Source organism: Neolamprologus brichardi, chromosome 4, assembly GCF_056152115.1.
Source record: "Neolamprologus brichardi isolate AB-2024 chromosome 4, ASM5615211v1, whole genome shotgun sequence".
In the NCBI taxonomy this organism is placed as follows: domain Eukaryota; kingdom Metazoa; phylum Chordata; class Actinopteri; order Cichliformes; family Cichlidae; genus Neolamprologus; species Neolamprologus brichardi.
In genome coordinates this window covers 14408871-14423938 of record NC_142107.1, presented here as the reverse complement: position 1 = coordinate 14423938, position 15068 = coordinate 14408871, and the positions used below count along the sequence as shown (strand labels likewise).

At 43.3% G+C, this 15068-nt stretch overlaps 1 protein-coding gene across 2 annotated transcripts in view; it reads left to right on the top strand.

The window, feature by feature from the left end:
- Positions 1-15068, top strand: part of adgrl1a (adhesion G protein-coupled receptor L1a) — a 116546-nt gene that overhangs the window by 59770 nt on the left and 41708 nt on the right. For both annotated transcript variants that reach the window (XM_087839871.1, XM_006791313.2), the window contains exons 3-4: positions 12019-12232; positions 13898-14007. In XM_087839871.1, coding sequence (XP_087695997.1) covers positions 12019-12232; positions 13898-14007 — 324 coding nt within the window. The remainder of the gene's footprint in view (positions 1-12018; positions 12233-13897; positions 14008-15068) is intronic.

Here is a 15068-nt window from a genome sequence, read left to right as displayed (position 1 = left end):
AGGTCCTTTCAGTCTGCAATGTGATGGGTATGAATTTGCAAGCATACAGTATAGTGCATAATGTGCCTGTATGTCCATGAGTGCATGGTGATGTGTGCATGCGAGAGTCTGTATGGATCTTTGTGTTTATGTGAGAGTGCTGACATATCCAGATAGATGTGTGTATGAGCCTTTTTGCGTGTATGTGTGCGTGTGTGTGTTTGTGTGTGCCACTCATACCAGGATGGCAGTGCCAGCTGACTGGTTGAATCTGTTCTCATCTCCCCTGTATTTAAGCCTTTGCTCTCAGATCAGTCGTGTGGAAAGGCCCCTGGTCCTTTAGTGCACACGCAGACATTTTTATCTGTCTTCCCCTCCTCTGCCTGGCTTTTTTTCTTCCCTGCCTTTCCCCCTGAACAGTAGCTATTATTTAAGGATAGGGGACTAGCTGTTTTTACACATCTTCTCAACAAAGTGCTTAGTCTCTCAACTGTTCTCCAAGGGTGACACAATGTTCGAATGGGGACTGTTCTCAGTGTATGCTTTTGCTTTCTGTAATGCAGGGCTCGGTGTTTTGTTTTGTTTTTTGTTCCATGGAGAGTAGGGCTGTTCGATATAACGATATATATCGGATGACGATATAAAAACATCTATTGTTTGTTTCGTGGTGTCGCAAAATAAACTGTTTACGGCAATATTTTTTCATCGTTTTGATGGTCACTGTAGTGGCTATATTAATTTCTTAAAGTTCTCTCTTTCTCTTATATTTAATATAACCACACACAAGCGCCTGTTTTTATGCGTTGTGGTTAGCAACAAGACAAGGTAAAGCCATCGCGTGTCCGCTTGTTTATTTTCCACATAAACCTTTCACAATAAAGCTCAAGATCCTGTTGAGACTTTTCAAAATAAACTGAATCACGTGAAAGAGTATGCAGAGTATTTACGGATGAGAAGCAAAAAAAAGCCGTCAGGTGCTAAAAAAAGAAACCTTAGACTCAAACGTTAGAACAAGCTTTTCCCCGCAGCACGCCGTGTAATTAATACTTACAAAGAAAACAGCAGCCGTTACAACTTATGTCTAAAAATATATAGTTTCATACATCGTTAAAACACTCGACTCCAGGTACACGACGCGCAGCTGGAAACACTTCACGCAAGTCGAGCTGCCCGAGATTCACAGAATTTACAGTAAATGTTAAATTTTTGTGATTTATATTGTTATCAGGACGATACATGTCTTATATGATATGGATATGAGCTTTTGGTCATATGGCACAGCCCTAATGGAGGGCTACATAAAGAATTCACTATGCTGTTGCAAGCCAGATGCTTTCTTTAAAATGTCTGAGCTGACAGTTTTTTCCAGGTCCAAATGTTGCCATATCCTAAATTTAAAAGTGGGAGTAAAGATTAAAAAAAAAAAAATGAGTGAGTGAGGGTCTTAAAATCCAATATTGAATTTGCACAGTTAAAGACACGTCTTTCAGTCCTGCAGAATTATTAAAATTGTAATTTTAAAACAGTGACCTACTCATAAATTCATAAGAGCTGACTCTGACAGGCTTATGCCAATAATATCTTTAGAGGAGGCAATAAAAGAGTGCTACTAACACATAGCTTTTTGTCGCCGTGTACTTTCCTAAACAGCATGCAACTTTGAGGCTTCACAAGCAGCATTTTGTATTTCCTTATTCCCTTCATTTTGTTAACTCACAGCTCTACACTTTTCGCTTGAGTATATGTCAAGCAGAGCACTGAAGCTGAATTAGTTGAACTAAATCACTGAATTAGTTGATTAGATTCAGTTGCATTTAAATGAGTCCATGACGGGAACATAGTAAAGATCCTTTCCTTGCTGAAATTAATTCTGAATGCAATTAATTTGCATTCATAAATACTTTTAGAACTACAAAGGCGCTGAGAAAGTGCATCACTCACCAAAGTCAGTGCTCTACCTCAAAGATTTGAAGAAAGTGATCGACTGCTGTGACAAAAATGCTGTGACAAAAATGTATTAGCTCTTCCTTTTGCTTTACTTCAAGTGTCACTACAATTATCATAGTGGTTTGTATGTTCTTGCTCATATGTAGTACAGTACCCACTCGCTATTTTTTATGGGCATATTTAAGCACTCACTGCACATCTTTGTGGATAGAGATCTGAGACATGAAATGAAGAATATATATCTGTGTGTGTGTGTGCGTGTGTGTTTAACACACTTGTTAAATAGCCTGTCAAAAAACAAAAAACATATTTTAGAAATCTGTCAAAAACTTATGTATTTACCTTTCTATTTATTTATTTAGCAAATAACACATCGGACTTCTCTGAGAAGTCAGAAATTAACCAAGTGTAACATTCAGTCACTGAGACAAATTTTCTTCTCAGGAATGCAAATAAAAATGGCATCTTAATCAAAAAATCATAATGTGCTTCACATTTTTTTCTGCTTTTTTGTAAAACAGTTAATTTGAAAATTCATGGATAACAGCAATAATTATAGTTTAGCATTAAAAATATCACTTTGATTAAAGACCTGGTGTGTAATAGTGGAATACCTATTACAGAAGCAAAAATGGATTTGGTAATTACAAATACTGTTTGTAATTAATTTAAGCAAATTAATTTAAGGCAGCTGTAGCATATATATATTTTTATATATACACACATATATATAGCTATCTATCTATATATTCAGCCAAGTACATTTGTTGTCTGAACTTAATTCAAAATTTGTCTCCGGTGCTACCTCAGCTACTATCCTGGCAACTTCAGCATAGTTTAATGTAATTTTTTTTAAGGTGCCTCTGAACATAATTCAGACAATGACTGATTACATGAGCAACCACACTGTAATTGGAAAAACAGAATTTCTTAGAGACAGGCATGTTGTATCCTGTCAGGTTCACATTGCTCCTGCTTGCAACACCTGGTACTTTGCAGTGATTTATTATTTGTAATTAATTCTACACGGTAACTTTGTTGTTATGAATCTCGATCAGTCTTGTGTATTTCACATCCCCGAGTTCACATGGGAAGGATGCTCAGTAGAAGAGTACAGTTACTAACTTTGGCCAATTCTCCTTTGACACAAATATTAGTTGCAGGATCACAGAGGCGGTTGACTATTGCTGGACTTAAATGACATAAATAATAAACTATAGAGACAAGTTCATTTCTAATAGCTTGGATTTTTATAGACCAAGGCCATCCAAACAGCCTAGTTGTGTGTTCACTGAGACAAGTAAACGCTCCCATTTTGTCTGAAAATGACCTTTGAGTATGCTTTAGCGTGGCTTTTCTCTTTCATAAAGCTGAAATCCACAGCCTTTACTGACACTAATTGCTAATCTAGTGGCTTGTGAATATTGCATATCATCTGGATTTTGCAATAAAGAGCTGCTCTAAAGCCTTTTTTCTCCCTATTCTCTCTGAGTGCCCCTTGTGTGTGTGTTTTCAAGCTTTTGTTGCTTTCTCATCTTATTTGCAACAGTCAGTTCTTCTCACTTCTCTCCTCTCTTCTCATTTTCATCCAGTCTCTCAGCTCCCCCCCCGCCCCCCAAAACCTTAGCTATTATACCCCCTTTCTGCGCTGTGATATACTTCCCCGCACACTCCCTCCTATCCCTTTCCTGGCCTCCCGTTCTTTTCGCCCATCACCGTTTCTGCTCTCCTCCTTTTTAAACTCTCAGCTCTCCCCATCACTCGACCCCACTTTCTATCTAGCTTCCATCATTGAGATTAACCCCGCTGCCTCCTGCAAGCCACATTTTCCTCCTTTCCTTACCCTCTGCCTCCCGTCCGTTAGCAGCGCACATCTCTTGTCGTTGTTATTCGTTTCTCTTCGCCTCTTTCTGCCTTCTGTCATATCTCGTTTGCTACCTCCCTTGCTCGCTCCCTGGTGCTGAGAGTTACTGTGCTCTTCAAAGCCCTTGGCTGAGAGCAGTAGATCACAGAGAGGCCTGTGTGAGTGAAAGGTTAATGGATGGCCTTTGAACATATATTGGGCATTGGGGGGGTGGAAAAGGAGGGACCGACGGGGCGGTGTGGCGGCGTGTTCTTTCAAACCTCGCTTTGAAGATGACGCACGCCACTCTCATGTGCTTGTGACTGTATACAGGGGTTGTGCCTTTTTGTTTATTCATTCGTGTATGTGTGTTTGTGCCCATTTTGTTTGTGTGTTTGTGTTTGCTTGTAGTCGTGTGTATGCAAGGGCATGTTAGTTTGTGTACATTGATTTGTGTACTGCAAACAAGCTTCTACATCAAGGATTGAGTACTGTGTTCCTGTTTGTGCAGTCGTGTGATAGCTGCCTCTGTTCTCTCCGGGCCGTGGTGTGTAACTTTGAGGCTTTGTAGCTGTACAGGACTGCATGTGTGTGTATGTGAGAGAGCTGGTTTGTGAACATGTACAAAGGTGTGTATGTATCAAGCATGTTATGTGAAGAATGCGGGCATTTGCTTATCTCGTGTTCTGTGGACTGCAGAGTGATAGTTAATAGCAGCAGCTTACGGCTGGAAACCAAGAGCAGAGAGAGTAGAGAAGCGAAGAAAGAGAGAGCTAGATGACAGCAGAGAGGGTGGCAATACAGTGAAAGGGAGTAAAGGAGGAGAATGGAATTGGAACAAGAAACTAGAGGTAAAGGGCTGGGAAGGAAGGTGAAGCTAAGAGGTGGGGAGAATGAGGGGAGTGTGTCGGGGACAAGTAAAGGTAAATGAGATAGTTTCCAGGTGGATGAAATTAGATGAGGGATTGAGGGATGGTGTGAGGTGAAAAAAGAAAAACACAGAGAGAGGAGGAAACTCACAGTGTTACTCATTACAGTGCAAGTGAATACAATGGCCTGTAAGTGTAGGAGGAATATTTTAATTCATGCTGTAGCTATGAAAACATGAAAGTAGAGGAGCACACAAAATCCTCCATGCTGTAGATAACCACATAAGTATACTCGCAAACAGATCGATCACCTCATAAACATGCAGAGTGAAAATACACTCAGGCGCACACACACTGTCCAAGCGTCCGGACCTTTGGCTTAGTGTATAAGGAGGTTAATTAAGTGTCTAATGCAGCAGCGGGGCCGGGCTTTGGCACTCATCTTTCCTAACAGGTCTCCGGTTGCGACTTACGACTTTTTCAAATCCACACAAACACAGACTCATACTTGCACACACCTTTTTTCCTGACAGCCCTCCGCACAAGCTACTCACTCCGTCTTCACCTCTCTCCTCCACACTTTGACTTTCTTTTTTCTCATCACTTGCTTCTGCTCTTCATTTCCTCGCCAACTTCCCCGCTTTCCTCTCTCTGCTTCTCTGTCTCTACTCCATTCCTCCCTCATCCCTGTGGCTGTTTCCCTGCAGCACCTGCAGTTTTACTCCAGCACAGTGTTTATATGAATCTAGGTCTGACTCACTGTCTGCTGGCCTGCCTCCTCTGATATGTGCTGGAAACATAGAACAGAATAGAGTTGTGCTGGGCCTGTAGCACTGCTCCCTTCCCCGGGGAGATGGAGGATATTTTACACCCGGTGAATCTCCTACTTTTTAGGCAGGCTGATTTTTATTTTGGGCTATGCCGATTCCCCGTGTTGAGGCACTTTTATTGCATAATTAGGCGCCAGGGCTAGCAATGAAGTGGTTTGACAGTATGAGCACGTCCCGTCTCGCCTCCATCCTCAAGTTTGTGTGTTTGTTGTTCAGTGTCTCAGCGGTTTTTTTAACCACCCGTCTTAATATCTATGCAATGCCTGCTAGTTCCCCCCACAGCAAAGTTTGTCAACGCACAGAGCGAGAGAGAGTTCTTGAGATTGAGGATGGATGATGGGTAGAACTTGTGTGCATTTGCCTGCGAGAGTTTGTGTGTATGTGCTTGTCCGTAATTGCAAATGCCTGAGTGTGTGTTGTGTGAGAGTGTAAGTATCCCGTTTCCAACAGGGGCACATTTAATTCTCTTATAAATGATGTAATGTTATGGGCTATGTTGTAATTCAGTTCTGTTAGAGGACGGGGCTGCTGAGGAGAGAAGCTGTCTTATTGAGCAGATCCAAACAATAGGAGGCCTCCTCTCCCACGAATCTGTCTGCCTCATTTCTTTTATGTCACTGACCTTGTGCCTCCACAAAGAATAGTCGTTATGCTCATCTGCTGCCAGCACTTTGTTTGAAGGTTTCTATCTTTTTCCATTGTTACCCTGTCTCATTTGCTGTGCCATTCCATTTCTTCCTCCTGTGTGCTAGTGCGACTCAGCTCCATCACAGTGGATGTGTGTCATTTTGGCACTGCTTTGTGTTCTGACCTTATAGCAAGACTGGTGACTCCCTATACAGTCACTCCTCATCTCATCTCTTCTGTCTCCTTTGCCTGCAGCAGACAGGCGGAGGAGTCAGAGATGAGATAGCATCCTAGCTTTGAGGCCAGCATTTCTCCCTCCCATCCAAAGTTACACACACACATGCACACGCACTGTCCCACAAGCTCAGGCTGCCCCCACCCCTCGCACCCTCATGTTAGGCCTTTAGGTTTGTCTCAGCATGTCACTTTGTCACAACTCCTCAGCTTGAAGGCTGCCTGGATGTGACAGTTCTGGCCACATCGCCTCAGCCTGTCTGTGGTGACAGGCCATGCTCCAGCGAGTCATTACGCTAACTCGCAGCGCTAAGTGAGTCGCTAAGATGCAGCACTAAGCTGATAAGGAGCTCTAGAAATTGGTTGGGATGATTCTCAGCTGGAGAGGGATCCCCATCACTGAGACCTCTCAGTTCTGTCCAATGACTGTAAAATTACTTGTTCTTCCTCGCCAGCTTTACTAAAGAACTAACCTAAAACTTATGAGGGAGTTAGCTCTTTGCGTTAGCTCTAATGCTAAGGGTATATGTAGATGTAAGAGGTGTTTTAATAATACCACTGGTATATGTGGGCATAAATAGGAAAATGACCTATTAGCTTCAAGGGCTTAACATAAATTTAATTTTAAGCACTGTGATATAACAAGAAACCTCCCCACTACTGGACAAAATGTTTCCAGTTCTATGCTTCAGTGCTAGGCTAATTGGGTAGGTTGAGTAGTATTGGGAGACAGAGAGGCACAAAAAAACACTCTTCCAAAAGCACACACCACGAGCCACAGAGCTCCACAAGTATAATCTCCTGTTGTGACTCAGTCGCATACTTGCTGGATACCTCCAAGGCCAAACTTTCACAGAGAAAGACACTATAGTTTCTGTGAGAGCCTCAGTGATAATACATCCCAAGGTCAAACTGTCTGAGGTGGTGAAATGAAGATGCTTTTATGTTTGAAAGCACATCGCTGCTGATGAAGACAAATCTTTGTCTGTTCGTACAGAAAATGTAAAATCATTTTGAATGCCACCTGTTATAGTCAGTACTGACATAACAGACCAAACATTTTCTCTTAACTTTTCTCAAGTGTTGGGCATGGCTCTGGTTGCAGGTAAGATTTTCTTATCGCTCCTCATCAGTTATATCGGCTTTGCGCGCAAAGTTGTTATGTGCACTGCAGCTACAGACGTAAGATTAAGAATAGATTTAAAGACTAACAGCAGTAGAGAGCATATGAGCATGCAAAGTCTAGATTGACTTGTGCAAAATTATGTTCTTGTCTGATGGTTCAAGCATCTATCCACCCTCAGGCTTTAATTACTGTGTGAGGATAATGAGTCAAATCCAATCAGTTCTCTCTGTTGCTCTTAATTTGTATGGAGCTTCTATTTGAAGCCAACCGCTTCAGCCCTTCACACCAGCTGCCCTGGAGTGACACCAGGGCTCTGGCTGTGTGGCTGTGTGTGCGTGACCTCTGCCACATCCATGAAAATCAGCTTGTATAATTACTGAATTGGCCCATTATTGGTATGTGTAACAATTGGTAGAATTTCTTGAGCACGGTGGCTGTTAATGCAGTTTTATACACCACAGGAGATAAGTCATAGTCTCACTGCGAGGGATTACATCCAAGTATACATATGGCTGCTGCAGAGAAAGTCACTTCATTCAGCTATTATGAGTCTGACAGACAAGACTAAATGCCCATGTGTGTTATTGTGTGTGTCTGTGTGTGCTGGCTAAAGAGACCCTGAAACCTTAATGGATTCCTGCAGAGTGAAGGACAATCATAGCCCATGGCCAGGCCAAGCTTATCCTCTGCTCATCTCATCTCAGCTCAGCTCAGAGCCAGCCACAGCTCCAGCTAGGCCTCAGGCCATCTGGCTGGCACGCTACCACATACACACACCCTCTCACACACACAGACACTGAATCCATCCCTCAAGTTAAGATCCATGCTTGTTGTGAATACACCATTCAGACATTTCTGCATGGATGCAAGATGAATCCTTCTGTATATCTAAACTTTAAAACCCACCTTAGAACTGCAACTTGTCAAAAAGTGGTTGCGTTGCTCTGAATTATGTCGGTGTGAAATATGATATATTAATGACACAAGCAGAGATTTGCAGGGGTGCTAGAAATAGGATAGTTATCTAGCTGCCACACTGAAATTTACTGGTTCATAATGGCTGTGCTCAATTAAGGCTAAATATATGCTGTAACAGCTGGGCCAGAGAAAGATATACCTGGGAAAAAAAGACAATGGATTTAGGTCCATACAACAGTCTCTGCATAAATTTGCTAATGTTTCATAACCAAGTACATATCATTGTGATTCAGTAGACTTTTGCCTAGTCATTGACTATATAAAGTGTAACTGTAAGATCTAAGTGAGATATCATAATGTTTCACAATTATATAAAGCTTATCAGCTTATCCAAGGAATGAAAGGTACATTGTTGAGCTTTGTGCAAAAAGTTCTGTGCAAATGTCTTGAGCCATTATTATTCACCTTTTTGCTGCAATACAGCCTGAACTGTCTTAGGCAAGCTTTCTTGTATCTTCTTTAAGTAGTGTTCAGGAATAGTTTTTGAGGCTACTTAAAATAAATTCTAAGGTCTTTTTTGGGGATGTTTGCTGCCTTTTGTTCTGTTTTCTGTCATGATGATGCCATCCTGCTTCAATAATGTGGCGATCTGGGCTCTGGGGAGGTCAGCCCATAATTGATAGTGTTCTGTTGTGCGTTTGTATGTGTGTGTTTTTCTATCCAGATGTGTTGCCATTGCCAATCAGATGCTTTCCAGATGGTGTTGCATGGTGATTCAAAATCTGATGGTACTTTTCATAATTTTGTCAATTTTGACAAGATCCCCACACCCCAACTCCATTTCAGGCAGTGGTGTCTACACTACTGCCTGAAATGGAGCTCAAAAGCCTCCATTAGCCTTCATTGAGTTTTACAGAAGGTTGTGGACACTCACTGTTGCACCTCTCTCCTGACCTTCCCTGTACATACTGATCATTCCACTGATTTTCAGTCTAGTTCTTGTGTTATTTGGCATACCTCGCCTCTTTTCCCTGTTTTTTTTCCCTTACCAACTACTTTTTGACAGGTTTCTATTGAGACCTTTCCTGATAAAGGCTTAGTGAACTGTGGATAGAGCCCAGTTAGTTAGTTCTGCCAATTCATTTTTTTCCAATGTGGTCAAATCCTTTTAAATCAGGAGATAAGCCAAGTTGTCTGTTTTGTGTGGACTCAACACGTTCATTCTAGTTAGTTGTCTTTTATATGCCTATAAATTATTCATAGTGCAATATTAAGTGCCTTTACAAACAAACAAAACTAAATTCTTTGAAAAGGGTCAAGGACTAGACTGAAATTGAGAAAATAGAGTCAGTGTCCAAATTAAACGTTTGAAATACCATCAGAAAGCCTGGTGCTCAAGACCACTTTTACCAAAATTAGAAAAAAGTCTGGCTTCTTAGAGGCAAAATATAAAGAAATGACAAGTGGCTCAAGATGTTTACACAGTACTGTAAATATATGCACTTCTTTTGAAACTCTGCTGAAGAAATAGCTTAAAGGAGATCTTCGCAGCTCAGTGGCAGTATATGGAACTGAAAAGCCAGGAATGCTGTATTTACCATTTAAATTTGCTTGGTATGTAAAGTGTGGTTAATGTGTGAGCTGCTGCCTCTGGTAGGGACTAATATTCTTTGCGCCAACCTACAGTGTAAGCTGACTAAGTGTGATCACTCCTGGTGGCCCGCTTCACTTTTACTTCCCTCTTGGCTCATTGTAAGGTTATAATCACTGGCCAGCTGTACACTGCTGCGTATTCACACCACAGGGTAGTTAAGACGACAAGGCCACACACTGACACTACGCATTGTATCCCCACTGTGACACAAGAACTCTGTGTGTATGCATGGATGTGTGCAAGTGTATGTGTGCTTGAATGTGATCTTGCATACTCGTCTGCACAGTGCGTCTGCGTATGTGCTAATTTGCTTCTGTGGGTCTTGTGCGTTTGAGTGTGGACTTGTTTGTCTGGCCTCGCCTGCTGTTTGCATCTCCATGTGCTTTAATTAGTATGCGCTTTTGCATTTAGGCCTTTGTGATTTGGCACTGGCACTGTATTCTGGCGAGGCATAAAAGATTTGAAGTCTGTCTGTGCTAGTCATTCAGCCTTAATGGCGTTAGTTACACAACTGAACTGAAGTCCCTGCTGCATAAATGGGTGGCATTTAGAAATATGAGCAAGTCTGATGGCAGTGAATCATGTAGCACAGTGCTGCAGAGCATGTCTGGGATGACTGACATTGACATTGACCCAGATGGGCACTCCTTCTGAATGGACAGTGGCTGAAACTTAAGCACTGCTAGCTCAGTGTCAGAAAAGGAAAACAGCCCTGCTCTGTGGGCTTCAGCACTAAGAGTAGTGGGGGAGAGGGGCTGACTCAGTGCCCTTGTCTGCTGCTGAGCCTGTCTGGCAAGGGGAAGCGCTGTATAGTGAAAGCCTTGGTTTATAAAGAAGTTGCACCCTGTTAAAGTACACCTACCGCCACTCTGTGTAGATTTCACAGGATTCCCACCATCTGGGTAATATGTATCACGTCCTCTTTACTGACACTGCAAAGGAGATCTCGGTCAAAGCATTCTGGTCCTTCAGGACAGCGGACAGCTCCACACCTAGCTGTCTCTGAAGCAGCTCCAAATCTAAGGATGCCATTTTACCAAAAGAAGTTTTAAAGTCAGTTCAGTACCACGGATAGCAGCTCTCACAGGGCCTGGCATGAGGCTCACAAAAGGAGCGTTGGCTGTCCTTCAGTTTCACTTCCAGATCACTCACTCTACTCCTGTCTACTTCTGTTCAGTCTCTGTGCCCCTGCCTTCACCTGCACTGTAAAGGAAGCTGGCAGCCTTTTTTTTTAGGCTGAATGGAGAAGCAGTTGGAAAGGTATGCAGTTATGGAGAGAGCTGGAGAGGCAATGAGTGTCTCTCTCAGCACCTCTTTGCAGGCCTCTTTCATGCCTCTCAGCCTGGCTCAGTGATTAACCCTGAGTACCCCGCTTTCCCTGCTGACCCTTCTCCACACAGAGCCGCAGCAGTACATTGACATGCCTCTCAGACAGCTGATTACCAGCAGTGGGTGTGCAAATGGTGTACACACCAGAGTTGAAAATGCATACAGATGCTCTCTGTCTCTCTTTTTTTTTTACTTCTTTCACCTCTATTTCCTCTCTTGTTTAGACCTAATCCAACATTTCTGATAGGTAGAATACACTAAAAGATGCGAGAAAGTACATTGGGATGAGTATGATAAGCTGCTGTCTGGCAGTGTGTAGGAGTTTGTTAACATTTGAAACTCTCACAGTTTGTTTCACAAGTGGTGCAGTATCTCATTGCAAAAGCTGGTATGTCTGCAAATCCTTCATGCCAATATGTGGAAAATGGTCGGCCAGGCTGTGCATCAGTAGCACTGCAAAATTACCATTCAGTGAAGGCAAGTCAATAATGGCTCGTTTGTGTTTTACATGAGGACAGCAGGAACCACTTTAATACCACCTGCTCCTGTCAAACATGCATATATGATTTACAATCACACGGAGCAATGAGGTGCCTCCTAAAAGTGTATATTAAGGTTCAATGAGTTATCAATAACTTTGCCTCTCTCTCTTTCCTCTCCAGCTCTGAGCCGGTCAATGATGCCCTTCGGTTTGATGCGCCGGGAGCTGGCGTGTGAAGGCTACCCGATCGAGCTGCGTTGCCCTGGAAGTGATGTCATCATGATTGAGACGGCTAACTACGGCCGCACCGATGACAAAATCTGTGACGCAGACCCCTTTCAGATGGAGAATGTGCAGTGCTACCTGCCCGACGCCTTCAAGATAATGTCACAGAGGTGACTATTGATCTGTTTAGATCTTGTGTGTGTGTGTGTTTGTGCAGAGTAAGAGCCCGGTATTGGCAGAGGAAACAAGATTTTATTTCACAACACAGTTCCTCTAGATTTACTTGCTTTTCCTCTTCAGATGCACAATTTGGGCACCTCGTGGCAAATTGTAGATCTTTTTTTGTAATAAAATTAAGTAAAACCAATGTCAAACTTGGGCTTTCCTTAAATGCCATTTAATGTTTCATTTTTATTTCATTAAGAATATAAAATGACAATAATTGTAGCAGGTGGCACAATTTGGGAGGAAATTGTTATCAACTAACTATTCTTAGTGACAGCTCTTGCTAACATTATAATGAAGGTTGAGACTATACTGGTGGAATTGTTAGTAAAGTAAGTATTAGTATCTTCCAACTTTAAGTACATGAAAGAAGGGGGAAAAAGTATTAATATTTGAAGGAAGTTTAGTTGTTTAATGTGTGTTTGCTCCAGGATTTTATTTACTTCTCTTCACTTAAAAATAACTAACAGGCAATTTGCCGGGGGGCACATGAACTTGTGCATTCAAACGTTTCTTTGGGGAAACACTGAAGTCAGCATACTTGACTAACGCTGCTGCGTCTTGGCAAAACTTTTATTTGTATGGAATTGTGTGTGTGTGTGTGTGTGTGTGTGTGTGTGTGTGTGTGTGTGCGCGCGCGCGAGTGTGTGTGAGTGCGCTTAGTTTCATGTATGCATGAGAATCTATATGTTTATTGCTGGAGTATTTGTAGAGCTTCCTACAGCTGCTCTCGGTGTTTGTGCTCAGCATCTGCTTCCTTTTAGCTCAGATCAATGGAAGCTCTCTTCCAGCTATCCATCACGCTTGTAATGGAGGCACAGGGTGCTAGCTTGAGCTAGGGAGGGAGGGAAGTAGTAGGGGGTGGAGGAGAAAATTGAGGGGGTAAAAGAAGAAGAAAGACTTGTAGAAATGATAGGATGATAGAGAGAGTGCAGCAGAGATTTGAGATATGAATGGAGAGAAAGACTGCGCAGTGGGGAAATGCTCAAAGCTGGATAGAGAAGGATTATGTGGTGAGAATAACTAAGTGCACGTGCGTGTGGATGTGTATCGTTTCTCCTGTGTGGATGTGTTTCTCGGTGTGTGCAACTGTGAGAAGGCATGCAGCGATGCGGTTTAGATGTAGGTATTATGTGCATATGAATGTTTTCCCTGTGCGTGTGGTGTAGAGTATCTGCCTTAGCCCCCCTCGTCCTTCCCTGTTCTCTCACCTCTAATTGCTCCCACTCACAATCCCCCAGGAGAGGAGGTTCTTACGTCACTCGCCCTCTCTCTGCCTCTTCCCTCCCTCCATGCTTCTCTGTATCCTTCATCCCACTTCTTCCCCCCCCCCCCCCCCCCCCCCCCCCCCCCCCACATTCTCCCTCCCCCTCTCTTTCCACCTCCCTTCGGGTGCAGCTGTCACATGATCTAGTCTAGTGTGAAATTACTCCCTTCCCTACCGTTCCCTCTGTCTTTCAGAGCCTGAAGATATTTTTTTTTATTTTTTTTTTTGGAATACAACCCCTCCTCCCTGTCTTTCTTACAATGGCACTCATCATTATTTTTATTACTTGCTTCCTCCCTTCTCTCTCTTTTCTCGCTTCCTACCCTGCTGTCTCATCTCACAGGTGTAATAATCGTACTCAGTGTGTGGTGGTTGCGGGGTCAGACGTGTTCCCAGACCCCTGCCCAGGGACCTACAAGTACTTGGAGATCCAGTATGAGTGTGTCCCCTACAGTGAGTACTGAGACCCTGTCACACCTTTCCACCTCCCCGCCCTCCCTCACCCCATTCACCGCCCCTCCCACCTTCCCTGTACCCTCACCTGAGCCTCTCTAGTCCTCTTCAACCCCCCCCACCCCCACCCCCCCCCACCCCGAACCCTAAAAAGAAAATGACATTCTTATACTCACTCGTGCTCACTCGCTCTCTCTGGATTTTCTCAACACAGCCAAAGCAAAACAAGACAGACAGCCATCCTCACCTGCTCTCTCTGTCTCTCTCTTCTTTCTCATACACTGCACAGGCACATACACGCCCACACTCACAGAGCACTAAACCTTTTTTCTTCATCGACAGATTGACGCACCAGTAGCTGAGAGGGATTTTCACATGGGGGAAGGTGCTCCACAAACACAGGGTCCGATAAGCACTTTACGCACACCCACAGCAAACACGGGGTCAGCCCTTATTGGCAATCACAGCAGTGTAACGCACACCGCCCCACACTCATGCACTGATTAACCCAGGGGCAGGCGACTGCCTTTATCTGGTGCCAAACACCTTTGCTGTCCCTCTGATTTCCAATAAAAATTAAAATTGGGCACAGTGAGACTTTAAGGCAGGGGGTGTTGTGTGTATACCACACCTCACAATAGGAATGTTAACACAAACAGCAAAGGGCTTATTTTAGACCACATGACCTGGAGCGCCACGCAATTTAATGTCCCCATGGTAACGGCTGGCTTCCTCACTGCTTTGCTCAAAACTATGTGGCAGGTGTGACTCTACACATGCCCACACACACATACACAAAAGTCTACCTTACACTTGCAAAAAGGCAGGGAGGGGGGGAGGGGGCACCGTTGCTTTTTTCTCTCTTCTCTAAAATCTTCCATTCTGAGCAAGCATGTACACACAAACAAGAGCACACTCACACCGCCAAAGGAGCAGACACAGCAAGGATTATACGGTGATGTGTTGATCCTCACTCATGTGAAAATCTCCGCTCAGTCTCCCCTCCTCCCTCTCATGTATTATTACTCTCAGCATTGATCCCCTCACTGTGCAGGTGCACG